General features: G+C 38.9%; 1 protein-coding gene across 2 annotated transcripts; it reads left to right on the forward strand.

Annotated features, from left to right (window-relative positions):
* The first annotated feature begins 2,047 nt into the window (after nucleotides 1–2,047).
* On the forward strand, nucleotides 2,048–9,527 carry morf4l1 (mortality factor 4 like 1). 2 transcript variants are annotated; one of them, XM_085357493.1, is made up of 12 exons: nucleotides 2,072–2,170; nucleotides 4,350–4,396; nucleotides 4,482–4,549; nucleotides 4,640–4,726; nucleotides 5,316–5,393; nucleotides 5,488–5,513; nucleotides 5,621–5,712; nucleotides 6,829–6,930; nucleotides 7,039–7,127; nucleotides 7,282–7,454; nucleotides 9,051–9,135; nucleotides 9,217–9,527. In XM_085357493.1, the coding sequence occupies exons 1-12, from the start codon at nucleotides 2,131–2,133 to the stop codon at nucleotides 9,299–9,301; spliced, it is 972 nt and encodes a 323-aa protein (XP_085213619.1). In that variant the 5' UTR covers nucleotides 2,072–2,130; the 3' UTR covers nucleotides 9,302–9,527. The 2 variants fall into 2 exon arrangements, with proteins under 2 accessions (XP_085213620.1, XP_085213619.1); XM_085357494.1 differs by lacking the exon at nucleotides 4,350–4,396 and having other exon boundaries at nucleotides 2,048–2,170.
* Nucleotides 9,528–17,107: the final 7,580 nt, after the last annotated feature.

Genomic DNA, 17,107 nt, shown 5'->3' on the forward strand with positions numbered 1-17,107 from the left:
AGTCTTTCTCAATTTGGTTGAGTATGTAAACCTGACAAAGTGCCACAGGCTTTCTGCATTTGTTTATTCAGTCAGCATGGTCGAAGTCCACTTCCCTGCTGTGTTTACCATACAAAATACGTTATTTACCCTGTATTTAGAACTTTTTTTTTCATGCAGTTGAAATGGACAGGTTGCCAGTCTGTGGCAGAGACTCAGACGAGCATTCATGTTCACATTCACACCGATAGTCATTTTGAAATCAGTATTATAGGACTGTGGGAAGAAGTCAAGGTACCCCATAAGGAACCCGTGCAGGCACAGGGAGAACATGTAAACCTCACTCAGTCATGCCCAACTGGGGGCTTTTTGCTATGAGGTGATTACCATGCAGTCCTTAAAAATACATCTGCCAGATGACACTCTGCCAGACAGATAATTTGAATTATAGATGATAGTAGCATGAGATATAAATTATTTCCTGTATCTGTCTTTGTGGTAGTGGAGCTGAATCAGTCTGTTACATAAGGTGGACCTCAGTGATATTCCTGTCCATCACAGCTTTAAAAGTTTCCTGTTTGCAACCAATCACAGAGCCACAGAAGCAGATGATTTCTTCATCTCAACAAAATCATTTACTAGTCAACAGTCAAACATGGTGGTGGTAGTTTGGTGGTCTGGGGCTGCTTTGCTGCTTCAGGATGACTTGCTGTAATTGATGGAACTGTGAATTCTGCTCTCTTCTAGAAAATCGTGAAGGAGAATGTCTGGCCATCTTTCCGTGCCCTGAAGCTCAAGCACACTTGATTTATGCAGCAGGACAACAATCCAAAACACATCTGCAAGTCTACCTTTGAATGTGCTGTGCTGGCCTAGTCAAAGTCCAGACTGAAATCCAAATCAGATACTTTGACATAACCTTACACAGGTTGCTCAAAAATGCTTAATTAAAACAGTTTTGCAAAGAAAAGTGAGCCAAAATTCCTTCCAAGTGATATGAAAGATCTATTGCCAGCTACCACAAATGCTTGATTGCAGTTTCTGCTGCCAAGGGGCACACAACTAGTTATCAGGTGTAGGGGACAATTTTAACACAGCACCAGTTGGTTTGGCTATCTTTTTCTTTTTTACATTAATAAATGAAATTATCATTTACAATTTGTGTTTTGTATGTATTTTGTCTTATATTATGCTGGAGAGTAGTGACAATCTAATTTGTTAACTAATGCCATTGTGCAGTAACTTGCAGGTAGTGCAGTTACATACACATTTGCATTGTTTTTATTTATTTTCTATCTATTTATTTATTTATTCATTGCAATTTTTAATAACTATTGAAATTATAATTTTTGGGAGTATAAGAAAAAATATATGTTTTTAAACTTTTTTTTCTACCCTGGTCTCTGGTTTCTGTAAAAGAAATTAACTGGTGAACATTGTATACAGAATCCAGACACTAAACATGGCATACCTTGTTGACATTTTACCTCCTTTTTAAAATTATATTTAGTTATTTATTTACTGCGTTGGTTCAAATTTTATGTTAATTGTCATTTCATGATCAATATTATTATTTATTTTTACAGTATTGATATTATATTGAACTTCTGAAAACCTGCTTTTGGCAGTTATCCCCCACTTAAAAAAAAAAATAATAATAATATTGAAAAAAAACCCAAAAACTAACAGAAACCTGCCAACCCACTCTGAAACTTTTACTTAACGTAAACAAACACCAAATAAAAATAATATATATATAAAATCACCAGTCTTTGGAGCATCTGTTCATCATATGACACTAATTAATAGCACACTTGCGTTCGAGCCAAACCACAGGTCTGTCTCAGAGGACATGGGCACAACCAGCTGTTTTTAGCTTAAAGCCGTTTCATGACTTGTTGTCTAGCCTGCATTTTATTTTTTTTAACAGACACCGATGCTTCAAAAGTCCAGCAGAAGGCAGAAACGTGTAAGGTAAATGTGAAAAGAAATCCTGTTTTGCATTCATTGCTGATTTGGAGTGTGGATGTGGGTTTAGTCGGGGCATTAAAGCGTCATCGCGTCGGTCATGACGTTTTTAGAAAGCGGCGCCGCTGCAGACTGGAATGGGAGCTGGCGATTTTTCCCATATTTTGATAGTTTAATCCGTGAATGGCGCCGAAACAGGACCCGAAACCTAAATTTCAAGAAGGTAACAGTTTGTTTCCTTCTTGTTCTGTTAGGCTTGTACCAGCAGCGAGTGCTGGAGTCGCCGAAAAGCTTCAAAGTGTCAGCTAGTTACTGATCGTAACAAACAGCTAGCCGTATTAGCTCTCATTGTTGTTACTGTGAACACTAAATGGGACTCGGGAGTTTTTATTCGCCGCTTTGGTGGTTTATTTCGTCCTGTCATTACTACACAAACCAATTTCAGAAGTAAGAAGCTATATAAACTGTGTTTTCGAGATCTTTTATTGAACTGAAGGTTATATTTTCATTCATGCAGCGTTAGCTTCTCATTGACTGTTAGCTGAGTCCTAGCTAGCTTTTTTTGTACACGGCGTGTTAGCACCGCCTGCTGCTGACTTGGCGCTCATTTGTTGAATTATATACAAGTGGTTAAGTTATTAAATTAACTAGCAGGACTACGTTAAATTTATTTAGTAAAAGTCTTCCTTTTTATTATCAGTGACCAGAATGTTCTCTTGACAGTTAGTCATATTAGTGAGATAATAGTCGAGTTTTCATGTAAACTTCCCTAAATATGCAGTTGTGGTCAGATGTTTATATGTAGTCGTTATGGGCATGTAATGCCATGGTATTTTTTTCCACCCTGGAAAACGAATGAGTATACATCATTAATGACTTTAACAACCAAGAACGTGGTACACAAAGTATACATACAGGCTCAAATGTATACATACATTCACTTAAAGCTTTTAAGTAGTGCTTAAGGTTCTACAGTGTCTTTTTAAATGACAAGACCAAGGCGCATTAAGTTCTTGTTGGTGATCATGACTGACTACAACTGGTAGTTTTTATTTTTTATTTATTTTTGTCTGGGGAAAACATTTGTTTGACAGCATTAATTGGGCTGACCAATACCAAAAAAATATGATCTTCTCGATCTATAAAGAAAAGGAAAATATTTAAATTAAGTGAATGTCTCTATTTAAAAACAAACAAAAAATTCATGATGTGATATTATAGTATATAGTATATCAGAAATCTGTTCACTATTTTTATTACAAATTATATCAGTAAGGAAGCTGACTAAATATTCACTGATAATTTATGGCAAAGGGGTGGGATTAAATAAGTGTATACTTCTTCCCACTCCCTTTCAACATGTAAATTAATCAGAATGTTTTTTTGTATGTAATTTGTATAGTATTTTTTTCTCTCTTATTTCTTTTCTAAATGTACTTGTGTATTGTTCACATGTTGAAATAAATTACCAATCAATCAATACTTTGAACAATGGGACTTTGATGGACCAGTTGGAGAAGTCTAAGTAACTAGGTAAAGATCTAAGAAGAAGATTATAATTTTATTCAAGTTGAAAAGTTGAACAACCCACAAACCACCAAGTCTCAAGCCTGCCATGAACTGGAAACCGCTGCAATACCACCATCACTGTGGTTTCACTGAGTTTTACATTGCTACGGACTAACAGGGTGCCGACCAAGAATAAGCCCCAGCTCCAAAATCAGCACCTTCAAGATCAACTGAAATTTGCAGTTGGCCACATGAACAAGTCAAATGTCTTCTGGAGAAGTTTTATGATCAGATAACTCCATCCCTAGTAAAAAGTTGTACCGTATGTCTTGGCCAGGAATCCAACAAATTTATATTGCCTCTACCAAGTCTGCTAAGAAGAGGGGTCAGATATCCAGTCAGAAGCTTGTTGATGACTACCAAAAGCATCTGGTTGAGATGGAGCTTGCTAAGAGACACAATCAAATATTAGGAGTGTATGTATACTCTTGAGCCTGTGTGGTTAGGACAACATCTAAAATAAATTCAAGTGTGTGTTCGTACTATCCTGGTGGGGATCAAAATCTGACATATACTATACTGGTGGGGAGTTTCTGCACCGTGGGGACCAAAATCCAGGTCCCTACGGGGTTGAAAGCAATTTTCACACTCAAAACGTGGTTTTAGTGCCAGGGTTACAATTAGGTTATGGTTAGGGTCAGGGTTAGGCATTCATTTTTGATGGTTAGGGTAAGCGGCTAGGGAAAGCATTATGTCAATGGGATGTCCCCACGAGGATAGCAAACCAGACGTGTGTGTGTGTGTGTGTGTGTGTGTGTGTGTGTGGGGGGGGGGGGTTCTTTCTTCTCTCCTGTCAATGCCTTACTCACGTCCTTATTTTGTTATCTTTTCAGGTGAAAGAGTGCTGTGTTTTCATGGGCCATTGCTCTACGAAGCTAAGGTAAGCTGCCTTAATTAAGCGTGTCTCTCATTCAGTCGTCTTCTTTGTGTCTGTGTTTGACAATGAGTCATCCCTCTCTTTGCAGTGTGTTAAGATAAACATCAAGGACAAACAAATCAAATACTTTATTCATTACAGTGGGTGGAATAAGAAGTAAGTTTTTGGTTCCAATAAATCCCGATTAACGTTTGTACAGGAACTGTTTAACAAGTGCTTACATTCTTTTGATGTTGTGTCTTCCAGCTGGGACGAATGGGTTCCTGAAAGCAGGGTGCTTAAGTATGTGGATAGTAATCTGCAGAAACAGAGAGAGCTTCAGAGGGCCAATCAGTACGTCAATACTCTTTTTCTATTCACTATCGACTTTGAACTGACTGTGAGTTCCTTATGACTGTTGGAGCAAGTTAGGCAAAATCCTTCATCCAATTTCAGTAGCACACAATGTGTGCTATGTTTTAAACGTATTGGGACACAACAGAGTTTTAGTCTAGCTCACAATGGGCCTCTATGGAGTCACTATACAAGTGAAGCACATTCAGTCTTAATAGAATATTTTCCTGTAATTTTATTTACACATTAATCTGTTATTTTTATGCTCGAGTAAATGTCCCACTTAGAACCCCCCCCCTTTATTTGTGTACTAAATCCCTTTATGCAAGTGCCAACACTAATGTGTCATGCCTTGGGTTTTAAGGGGTATTTATTATTTTCTTCTTTTTTTTTGGGTTGTATGGAAGCCCCAAACGCAATTTCATTGTTCTTGACAATGACAATAAATAAATAAATACTAAATGCCTATTCATAGTACTACAAAAACTGTGTTGGGTCACGTGCTACAGTGATTTTTAAATCTTGTGAAAGTGTAGTGAGTGTGGTACAAATTAATTATTCCTGAATATCTGAACTTGTTTTAATACAGAGACCATTATGTAGAAGGAAAAATGAGGGGTCAAGCGCCAAATAAGAAGATACCTGCTGCATCGCAGAAAAACGATGTGTGAGTTTTTGTTTTGTTTTCCTCTGTAACATAAGCTGCCAAACTGCTTTTCATATTAACACTTCACACTTAATTAGCTCTTCTTTGTTTGTAGGAAAACCAAAAAGAACAAACAGAAGAGTAAGTACATCACATTGTCTTACAATGTTAGAATTTATAAATGCGATTCTTAAAATTGACTCATTATAAGGCAAGAGTGGCAGTTAATTAAAGCTGTGTCTGTGCAGCTCCTGGAGCAGGAGAAGGGACTAGTTCAGGGGGAGATCCAACCCATCCTCCACGCAAGAAAAGAGCTCGTGTTGACCCAACTGTGGAAAGCGTAAGTTCAGAATTTTGTTTCTGTTGGTAATGTCAAATAATACCAGACTGTGCGAAAATGAACAGGCTTAATGTGCCAATACACCTGCTGCAGTGGTCGCTTTGCTCACTGCCACGCCATCACACAGATGCAGCCATTTATGCCTGCAGTTAAGGCGCAAGAAGTTTGTAGTATTCTCCTAAATGATAGGTGTCGCCACTCAGACACTATCTTGTCATATGCGCTGATGGGGAGAAGTCAAACCGGGAAACCAAAGCTTTGTCAAAAGTGTTTTGTTTTTGTTTTATTTGCAAAGTTCCTTTGACAAGCTCAGCCGAGCACAACGCACCAAGTCGCAAAAATCAAGAGGTGCACGACCGACCAACATGGCACAAGATGTGAAGTGAAAATTATCAAGAGACTACACAAGCGACGCGGCAACCATAAAAAAGCCCTAAGGCTGCTTTGTTTTCTCCTCATGTGGTTTATGAGAACAAAGTAATCGCACTTGGGTGCAGACCAGAGCAACCGCACTGAAACCCTTTGGGGGAGCTGATCTTTCTTTGGTTTCAAACAAACTTCAGAGCGGTTTGTTTATGGTTGTTTATAGGTTTGAGTGGAACACCTTGCTATAGCCGAGAATGCTTTGCATTCTGGAGTGTTGCAGCGTGTATAAACTGTGAAATATTAACCAGATAAAATACAAATGTTAGGACTAAATTTTCCATGTTATCCACTATTCCAGACCACAGCACCTGTTTCCTGTATTTACTTTTGTTGCTCTCACTCCAGACTCGAGTAAGCATACCGAACATTGTTGCATCGTTTTTAGTGACGCATTTTGGCTCACTTGGAGTTTGATTGGCATCTTCTGTGTGAAAAGAGACGAAACCATGGGAAAAAGCTACAAGTTTACAAATTCATGAACTGCATCAGACCAGAGTTAACAAACTATAGGTGTAAAAACGCCTTAATTCACTGCAGTTGCAGCAGTGTAGCAGGAACTACATTTGAAACCACTGTTTATGAAATGTTTCTGAGGCTTGGTTTCCATTTAGGTGTGTAAACATGATTGTTAAAAGCTTTCTTTTAATTAACTTTTTCTTTTTTTTCCCCCCCGCACTCCTGTTTACTCAGGAGGAAACTTTCATAAATCGAGTGGAGGTCAAAGTGAAAATCCCGGAGGAGCTGAAACCCTGGCTTGTGGACGACTGGGACTTGATTACACGGCAAAAGCAGGTTAGTAAGCACTGACCTTAAACTCAAGTTTCACTTCACAGCATTTTATACATTGTATTTGTCTACAACATTTCCAAAGTTATTTCTTTCTATTTTGTTTTTCTTCAGCTTTTCCACCTACCTGCCAAAAAAAATGTTGACGCAGTCCTTGAAGATTATGCAAACTACAAGAAATCAAGAGGAAACTCAGACAGCAAGTAAAAACTTCTACTTTTCATCTTCTCAAGCAAAACTGTTTATGGTGCAAGCAATGCAGAGAGAGAAAATGTTTTATTTAAAATGTTTCTAGGACATGGTGAACAAATACTAAGAGTAAAGATTTGACTTTTCTGTTTTCTCTTCACTGATCAGGGAGTTTGCTGTAAACGAGGTGGTTGCTGGTGTCCGTGAATATTTCAATGTTATGCTGGGGACACAACTTCTCTACAAATTCGAGAGGCCTCAGTACGCAGACATCCTTGCCAACCACCCAGATACACCAATGTCTCAGATCTATGGGGCTCCTCACCTACTCAGACTCTTTGGTAAAAGCACTTACACATCATCATGTTTGGTGAAAGAACTAGACAATGAAAACTGTGTAGAAGAGCTAAAGATTGTCCTGTTTTCTTATCAAATTATTCATATAAAGCCATTAGCAAATGTATATTATAAAACTATCAGATGTGTGTTGTAGGTCTTAATGCACAAAAATGATTGAACATGTTTTTGTCTAAGCTTTAACATATTAAACACTGAGCTGTTTCTACCATAAAACTCCAAAGATGCAAAGATGCTTTTTTAAAAAAGATTATCTGCCTTTTCACTTGTGTTGAAAGAGCTGACTGTAAAATCTCTTGATGATTCAGTTGTTACTGGAAATTAACTCTTTGATCTGGGGGAGGTATTATTTCCACTGTAACCACAGTTTGAAGGCACAGCCAAAAGTTTTTCAACTTCATCATCTCTCAACTTGGACTAAGCCCAAAATAACTCCCTATTGGCATTGTCATAATTAAGGTTATAAAAGGTCAGATTCTTTTCTGGATTCGGTCCATCTTTTATGGATGCTTTGTGAAGATAAGATTGGGCCTAGACAGGTTTTTAGTGTCAGGGCAGTGCCCGAGAAATCAGAAAAATATATGCCAGCATCAATCATAAAAAGGAATTGATAGCTTGGAGGCTGTTTATACCCCATCTAGGGCTGGCATGGACAAAACACGAAAGGCATCTCTTTCCCAAGTTCCAAGGAGCCACAAAAGCCACTTGTTAAGTTGGTGAATTAACTCTGGGGTGAGCTGAGGCCAGAACATCAAGCAAATCTGTCCACAGATTCAAAATGGAGATAATCCAACCAAAAGAAACAAAAGGCAAAACGCAGCAATTCAATACCCAACTGACATAAGTATGAGAACTGTTCAAAATTGAATGCAGCCCACCCTTAGTTATTCACACTTGAACACCAACACATTGCAAGAGCTACATGTGTGTGGCAGGTTGAAGCTTGCAGCCCCCCCCCCCCCATGCAGATCTTTTAATCCCTTCACGACCCTCAGAAAATCGGGGGCTTGATAGAAAAATAGCTGCAACTCCTAAATGATTTATACGTCTTGATAAACAGTTATAACTGAGAGTCTACACTTTAAAATAAATTAAGATATGACTAAAGTCTCCTGTGGCAGTGTACAGAGACAAAACTGCGAGAGGTTTGTGATTGGCCAAAAGCCTATGGCCCTGACTGCGATGCCATGTTTATTACAGGGTATGTTGTCTCAGTTAATTTCTTGTCATAACAAAGCATCATAAATAAAGTCAAATGACATAAGCTCGGTAAAACATTTGTTGAGAGAAGTGTTGCACACACACCTCCTTTAGATGGTGTTGATTTTTGCTTAAGCAGTAGTAGTGTAGAGGTGTTGACCTTCTCTGTCTAGTCCCGACTTTATCCTTTTGTGTGTGTGTGTGTGTGTGTGTATTAAACACACACACATATATATGCAAGCATCAACATTTAAAAATAAGGGCTGCTTTAAATTGAAAGTGTGCGGGTGAGGCATGGTTTTGCAATGAGCTGTTATAAATGAAACTGAGGTCAGTGGTCACATGACTTATAAAAGGCTGTCATTGTTTGGTTTTGAAAGTGAGAATCGGAGCCATGCTGGCGTACACGCCCCTGGATGAGAAGAGCCTTGCACTGCTGCTCAGTTACCTACAGGACTTCCTCAAGTGAGTATTCAGGAATCTTAACGAGGCTCATGATGATTATCAAAGCTCAGCAGAGATGAGTAAAATGTTTCTTCATTTCAGGTATCTTGTAAAAAACTCTGCATCGCTCTTCAATGCAAGCGACTATGAAGTTGCCCCTCCAGAGTACCACCGCAAGGCAGTGTAAGGTTTTTTTATTTTCGGATCAGAAGGCTTTGTGTGTTGACGTTTGGAGACATTCTTCCCAGTTGAAAGGATGTTTTCACAAAACGCCTTTGGAGAGCGGATTGTGAGAGATCTGTTGACGATGTAGAGGAGAATTGGAGCAAGATGTCACACTAATCCCTGGACAAATCCATTTTCTTTCATGTGGAAAGCTGCTGATTATGCTGTTCCTGTACTGGTATGTTTTTGAGTACCACTTTGTAGTTTTTTTGTTTGTTTGGGTTTTTTTTCTCTCTTTAGAGAGAAGAATTTCACGTTCCCTGTTTTAATTCAGATGCTGGCTTAATTTGTCATGTAGGCTGTCACCATTTTTCTAATAAAACCATTCTCCAGATGTTTGTCCTTACATTTACATTTTGTTTAAAGACGTGTTTACGTGAAGATCCTTTGTTTTGTTTTTTAAATGTAGTGCTTTATGGGAGCGTTACAAAAATCAAAATGAAGATGTGATTAGTTGTTTACAACCAAGGTACAGATTTCTTTTCATATATTTTGTTGAAATATATGAAACCCGTTAAGACAAGTCAGTTGTATAATATGCTGTAAATATTTTTAATAGATTAAATATTATTTTGCACTTTTCGCTCAAGTTTAATTTTACTTGAATTTCACTCTTTTACCCAGCGTCATAGTTAATGAGCAAGGACCAATAACAAAGCTTTTCTTTTATGCAATGAATGTACGCTAGGACTTTTTTTTTTTTTTTTTCCCCTTAATGCCTTTTTAGGAAATGTGTACTTAATAGAAGATATTGTTTTTTTTTTTTAAAAGATCCGTAATACAAATGGAGGTTTTAAGTGCAAACATTAGTGCTTGACAACTTATTTTCTCCATCTTTTGATTCTGCTCTCATTTAGTTTTCATTCATTTCAAGTATTTTATGTAAACATGTAAATTACTCAACACTGAAACACAGTGAGCTTTTAAATGCACAACTTGTACATTTAGTCATTTTAAAGACCAAATTTTTAATTAGTACATGGTGTTTAAAAAAAATAAAAAAAATAATTTTTAGAAAAGTATTATGTCTGAGGTCTGCAGAGCCAAATCAGAAAGATTAAAGTTGCATCTACTTCTGTCATGTGAATGAGCCATTACTTGGCTTATCTAACAGTGTATGTGGGGCATTTGATGGTGTAACAAATGCAGCAGTGCCATTGCACTGAAATATTTAAAACCATATCTAAATATTTTAACGGCTATTTTGTGCCTGTTGTAATCTACAACATTTACTGTTAAAATACATTTATATAAAATATATGCTATAGAAAACAAGCTTTATACTGTTGTCACATTTGGCATTTGGTTGTCATTTTATCCTCTTGGCTACAATTTCCCATAATCAGATCATCTCAAACTGGTTTCTTGAACATGACAAAGTGTTCACTGTATTCAAATGGCCTCCACAGATCTCAGTTCATCTGTGGGATGTGGTTGAATGGGATATTGACATCATGGATGTGCAGCCCTCAAATCTGCAACGGTGTGATGCTAATATGTCAATATGGACTAAAATTTGGTATCTAGCCTGAAGATGGAGTTGACCACATGAGGTTTAGTCTTTTAAAAAGATCACCCTCTAAACTTTAGTGCTGTTCTTGGATAAATCACACCACATTGCACCCAAAGTCTGCACTAAATAACTGAAATAACTCCACTGACCATAACAGTTCTTCCAAGTGAATTATTTGAACTTAAACATTTGGATACCCAGAAATCTTTACACTCCATGAAGGAAGGGGGGAAAAAACGGATGCATTGTGTCATTACAACCAATTGCTGTTAATACTTTTTGTTCAAAGTTGAAATTACTCAACTTTATTTAGAAGAACATATGTACTTTACAAAATGACCTCTATTACATTTACAGAGGCATTGTGACAGGGCTGGTGTAGAAAATCAATTGTGCCTGAATTTCAGCTCAGTTTCAGGGTCCTGGTTTTGTGCACGCTGTCTCATTGTCATGACTCATTGTTGAGCTATCAGCAAGGTTAGTAGCAACACCTGTGCTTTTCTTATGATCAATCAAAACGCCTACTGTGAAACTATTTGTCTTCAGCTAGGATTAACAACGATTTAATTAGTCTTTTAAATCATCCTGTCTCGGTCTGTGCTGTTTAGACAGGGATATTTGAGTGTCAGCCACACCAGGCCTGTTCTGCTTTATTTCAGCTAAGTGCCGGATCAGGGCCGCAGCCAAGATTCCTTCTTTCCTGCAGAAATTAAATGTAACTGATGACTTACTTAGTATGAACTGGACAGATAGTCTTAATTTAAACACCTAAAAGGCTGTTCTCTGTGAAGCCTTTAATGCTCCACTTAAAGAATCATTTCAAACAAAGTGGGGTAATGTAGACACCTGTCTTTTTCCTCTCACGCTGGTTGAGATGATTCTCCTGCTCTGATGATCTGAACAAAGGGAGCAAACCCAACTCTTTTACTGCCAGCGGTGGAATAACATCTGTGTGATGGAAAGCATGTGCTGCGCTCAGGCCTAAGAACAGTTTCTGGCCACTTGAGGGACAATTTATAGGGCCGCAAATTTTCAAGCCTGTCTTTTCAATTTTCAACAACAATCAGGGACCCGTGTGCAAATAAAGCCTTACTATATGAACCCCGAAACACGCTTTCATGCTGTAATCATTTCACCTTGTTGAGGTAAGAAATATAATAATCTATCCACATCCAGAGAGCCTTCCTCCACTCACCTCTCTCCACTGTTCAGCACAGTCCCCTCCAGCTGGCTTGTCTTCCACTGTTGTGACTGAGTCGACATGAAAAAGAGAAGCTAAATATTAGTTTCAGGCTGATTTGTGGTTTCATCTGTCAGCTGCTTGCAGTTGTTATGGCAAGAACGATGCGAGCGTTTCAAGAAGAATTTCTTTAATCCAATTTCCCCCGGCCTCAACCAGAACCATATGTGTTTTCACTGCAGTGCGCTCTGAGATCACAGCGCCCTGATGGCTTTTAACAGCCCATCAGGAAGACTGACATGAAACTAAGACTTCTCTGCAGATCCGTTCAGGGAGACACCTCAGCGCCTGCTTCTTGCTTTGGCGTCATTTACTGCTGTGATTAACGCGTCACGCTCCCAGACAGAGGTCGGGTCACCGAGAGGTTTCCTCTGGTGTGAGAGCTTTCATTTGACCCAGGTGACAAGTAGCCTTAGTGCTGTCATTATCTGACAGATGAGAGAGACATGTGCGCAATGTGGCCTTCACCAAAATGGGAAAGATTTAAGTCTGAGTGATGTTTTTTTTTTTTTCCCTTCACGTCTGCTCTGATCTGCCAAGTAAAAGAGACACTTCAGAAAGGTCTGCAGAAACCACTTGGATCAGAGATCACAAAACGGCCCGAGTTCACTGCCCTTTGGGAATGATCAGAGTCAGGATTTACCAGAGTATTCCAGCAACGACTTGTGGTTGTGTTTTATATATTAAAGCAAATTAGCCTTTCCTCTTGTGGAAAAGTTTTTACTTTTACTCGTCCGCATTTTTCGTTGCTATATTAAAAATATAATATAAAAGTTTCAGCTCAACCAAAACACTATTTATATTTACCTCATATACTCACATTTTTGCTCCAGATCCTCTGGAAGAGCCCGTTCAGCACTCTTAAGTGCAATTTGCCCGTCAGCTGCCTCTGCTATTTGTATTAAAATGTTCAGTGGTGAGGATGTGGGTTTGTATTTCAACGCTTGCTCACTCGAGAATCTCACCAATATTGTTTTGATAGTAAACAAACATTTGTCTTCTGTCTTGAAAAGATCATTATGTTGTCAGTGGAAAAGATGCAGGTCGAAATCCTGATCTAATCTATTTAACTACAAAATCCCCCCATTTTTTGTGCCCACCAAACAAGCTCACTGTAATGTTTCGTGAGAGCCACCAGATGGCAGGATTTCACAGGATAAGTGCAAAGCCAGACAAGACCTGAACGGTCCAAATCAAGATATTCTGGTTTGCGGTATACTTATCAGCTTTGCTGGTTGTTTTGCTTTTTTCTCCCAAATAAAGTTTTCTCTATCAGAAGCACATGTGAGGCAATCACTCCAGAGAAAGATTAAGTTACTGTAGAAATGTAATGCCAATAAAAAAAAAAGAAGACTGTCATCCAGTCGTCTTCTGTCCAAACTGTCTGTCTGCAGTCCAAATTGTAAACTCGAGACAAACTCCTGCAGTGATGGCAGAGAACCCCCTATTATTAGAAAACAAATGTTATCAGTTTAACTGACTGATGAAAGGCATTTGTGCTCGATTACTCCCTCAGAACGCATCCATCTGTTTCAGGCTCTCTGAGGTGAAAGACTGTCAGTGTTTAATGTGGTTGTGAATGTTTCCCCAGACTAGGATTTAGTGGTAGACTAATTACACAATGGGCAGGCAGCCTCAGCAGCACACTGCTGCCAGAGTCTTGTGTGACTGTATGTCATTAGTATTGGAACAGAGCGTTTGCCACAAAGGGCTGCGGTCACTCTGAGCCATTAAAACATGAAAGACGCCTATCCCACTCTTCTGGAGAAGGAATTTGCAAGACATAAACAGCCTGTAAAATGGAAAACTACATCTGTGTCCATTTGTTTTCCTGAAAGGCGGCCAGATTTGGTAATTCGTACTGAGATTCTTTCCAATAACAGAGCGCAGTCCAAATAAAGGATAAGGACTATTTGATCCATCTGTTTTCAATGTGGTAGTGGTTTTGTGCACAGGATCTCGATCCAGTGGGAGAGTAAGGAACTGTGAGGGCTTCAGAGTATGTTGGTGCCTTTGCTCAATTTGCACTCAGAGGTTTAGTACATGTGTGATGTTTCTCAAGTGAAACACGAGCCACCCCAGTGCATTGCTGGAGAGTAACCCATTTACTCGACTACTGTATTTGGGTCTATTTACACTGTTGTATTACTGCTTATACAGGCCTAAAGTGAACATACCAGCATTTTTCCAGGGAGTCAAGAACTTCCATAATACTTTGCAGAATCCGAGGAATGTCATCGTTACATTTGAAATTTTCCATTTCCATAAAAAAAGAAGAAGAAAAAGAGAAAGTTTGGGGCCTGTAATAGCTGTATTTATTTTGTTAAACAGTAACTGTATTGTCTCTTTTAACCACATCATAGTCATTTTGTTATGCTCTAAATTTAACTGACAGCTGTATGAGGATAGGTTTTCTCTCTCTGGCAATCAGTCCTTGTTATTGCAAGGGAGCCCTTGATTTTTGTATTTCCAAATCCTGCGAGTTGTGTTGCCTATTGAATGCCTTCTAGGTGATGTATTTTGGGAACATGCTGGAGAGATTATCTATCCTGGCTTGCCCTGGAGAAACCTCTGTATTCAAACAAAGAAAAAAGGAGATGGTAGGCAGAGAGAGGGAAGTTTGGGATAGCTACGCTGCCCCGCGATCCATACCCAGATAAGGAAAGGATGGATGCACAATCACTGGAACTGATTTTCAATTTCCAGAGCAGCAGATCATGACCATACCGGTTTGTGGGCCCTCTTCTTACTGATTGTTCAATCACTAACTTTTTGCTGTTGTTGTTTGCTTAACTATTTGCTTTTCCCAGAGTTTTCTGGAGTAAATTATTGCTTAGTTTTACTGGTCTACCGCCATGCCAACAATTTTGTAAAAACTTTGATCATTGTTAAGATGCTTACAATCAGAGTCACACCTGTAAAATCGGGCTATATTTTGTGCTCTTGCTTGAACCCCAATTGACCATAAATGCACAAAATCTGATAGTAATCCATCAAAGGCAGCGTGAAAATCACAGGAAAGTTAGTGAACTTCTATTCATCCTTTTGTTAATCTTCTTTTAGACCTCCTCAGATTAACCACATGACTCCTCAAGGCGCCGATCTTTGCCCTCAGATTGGAAACCCGTGAACAGTACTCACTGAAGTGTGAAAGCGTTGAGAGGAAAATGTAAATGAGCCCTTCAGCGAAACAGTTAAACGTTAATTTAACCTGCAGGGACTTCACTATATTAGACATTACCTTGCCAGAAAATTCAATCTTTCTTTTGATGTTGAGCAGGGGTGTAAAAAGACTGTGAACTGGCAGCTCTGAATATCTAAAAAAGATAAGCCGGTGTCTCTCTCCCTCATTAGGCTGAATGCTGAGCTAAAACAGCTTTTCATGTCACCTTAGTAAACAGTTTAATGTGCACCTCTTTCATCTGCTATTCCCCCCCCCCCCGCAGCTTTGATCCACGCCTCAGTGTCTGGGTACGATTGCACCTCTTCACTGTAGATTTGTCTCTATGCTAATTGAGATTTTTTTTCATGAGCTTGTTCTGAAAACACCCACTGAGATAATAAATGAAAGGCCGGAGTGTCGTTTAACCTCTGACTCCTCTCGAGATTGAGATGGAATATCCTGATCGTTCATTGTTCTTTCATTTTATTTTTTCAGTCAGATCACATCAGGAATGTGTGCACCTTCAACATATTTTAGCAAATCACCATAAAACAAATCATAGGGAGATTTAATTAAAAACAAATACGGCGTATTGTGATGACTAACAGGACGGTTTAATAGTTTAAAGTTTCTCTGTGAGGATGAGGTGCTGTGCTTTAGTGCTGTAACCTTCTTCTATAGATTGTCACTTGAAACAGTAGGGGGGCAATTAGTGGCAAATCTAGTCAGCTCATGACCTTCTGAGCGGCCTTCTTCTTTAGTGATGAGTGAAAATGAGAGAACCACTTTCACGTGACATTTCATTCATTGCACAGTGTCAGGGATCGAACCATCGGCGCTCCAAACTGCTCCACTTTCCTGAGCCGCAGCCATAACCGAGATAAAATTCGAATTAAAAGTCAGCTGCATAAAACTATTTACTGTGAAATCAAAATCAGGTGGTAAAGCGGTCATATTTGTAACCTGCAGAGGGCAAGCTTGGCTGAGAAATAAGCATCAGAGCTGAGAGCCACACTCAGCAGCCACTTTATTAAGCACCCCCAGCTAACGTATTTCTGTATATTTAACATAGTCCTGCATCAATTTGTGTCTTTTTTTCTCTGATGTCAGCCTCTTTGCAGTGTTTACTTTTTGATTAAAGTGTTTCAAGTATTTTATTTTGATATTTTTTTTACACCTCATTCATCTGATGGTAGATTAGATCTTAGAATTAACAACACCAGCTGTAGCCTCAAAAATTAACTACAAAGGTGAAACAGCAGATCTCTAGGACATTTTTTAACACAGCTGAGCATTATTAGATTCATGAAGGTTGAATTGACAACAGAACAGCTGCTTTATATTGGTTTTTTTAAATCTAGAATCTCAAACTATCTGGCATTCAAGTGTATGATGTACTTTGAGGTCCACTGCTAACAAGGTAACAAGATCCAGCTTTCTCAGGATTCAGCTTCAAGAATCAGGATTTATATTCAATAAATCAACACATAATCTTATTAGACTGTGGTAAAATAGAAGGCTTATGTTTTATATTTTAAAAATAGTTGCTTTTCTGAATGCATTTCTCAACAGGAGATGTGATGACGTATTTTAGGTTTGCAGGAATCTAACAGCGATATCTCTTTAGGAGGCCTGTACCGAGACAGTTACATCTCCTCCGACTGTGCTGCTGGTCAGTTCTAAGCTGAGTGATTTTTCCTGACCCTGACGTGCCACAGCAGTGCCCTCGGTGCTCAAACTATCCATGTTGCTTGTTGACAGCAGCTCCTCTTTGGGGCTGCCGGAGATTGGCCCGAGGCTGACCTCCCGTCAGTCTGCTGGAGGAAAGCAGGAGACTAGTTTGGACTGGGAA

Source organism: Diplotaxodon limnothrissa, linkage group LG7 (assembly GCF_057381915.1).
Source record: "Diplotaxodon limnothrissa isolate DT_005_m linkage group LG7, D_limnothrissa_male_GT1.1, whole genome shotgun sequence".
Classification (NCBI taxonomy): Eukaryota; Metazoa; Chordata; class Actinopteri; order Cichliformes; family Cichlidae; genus Diplotaxodon; species Diplotaxodon limnothrissa.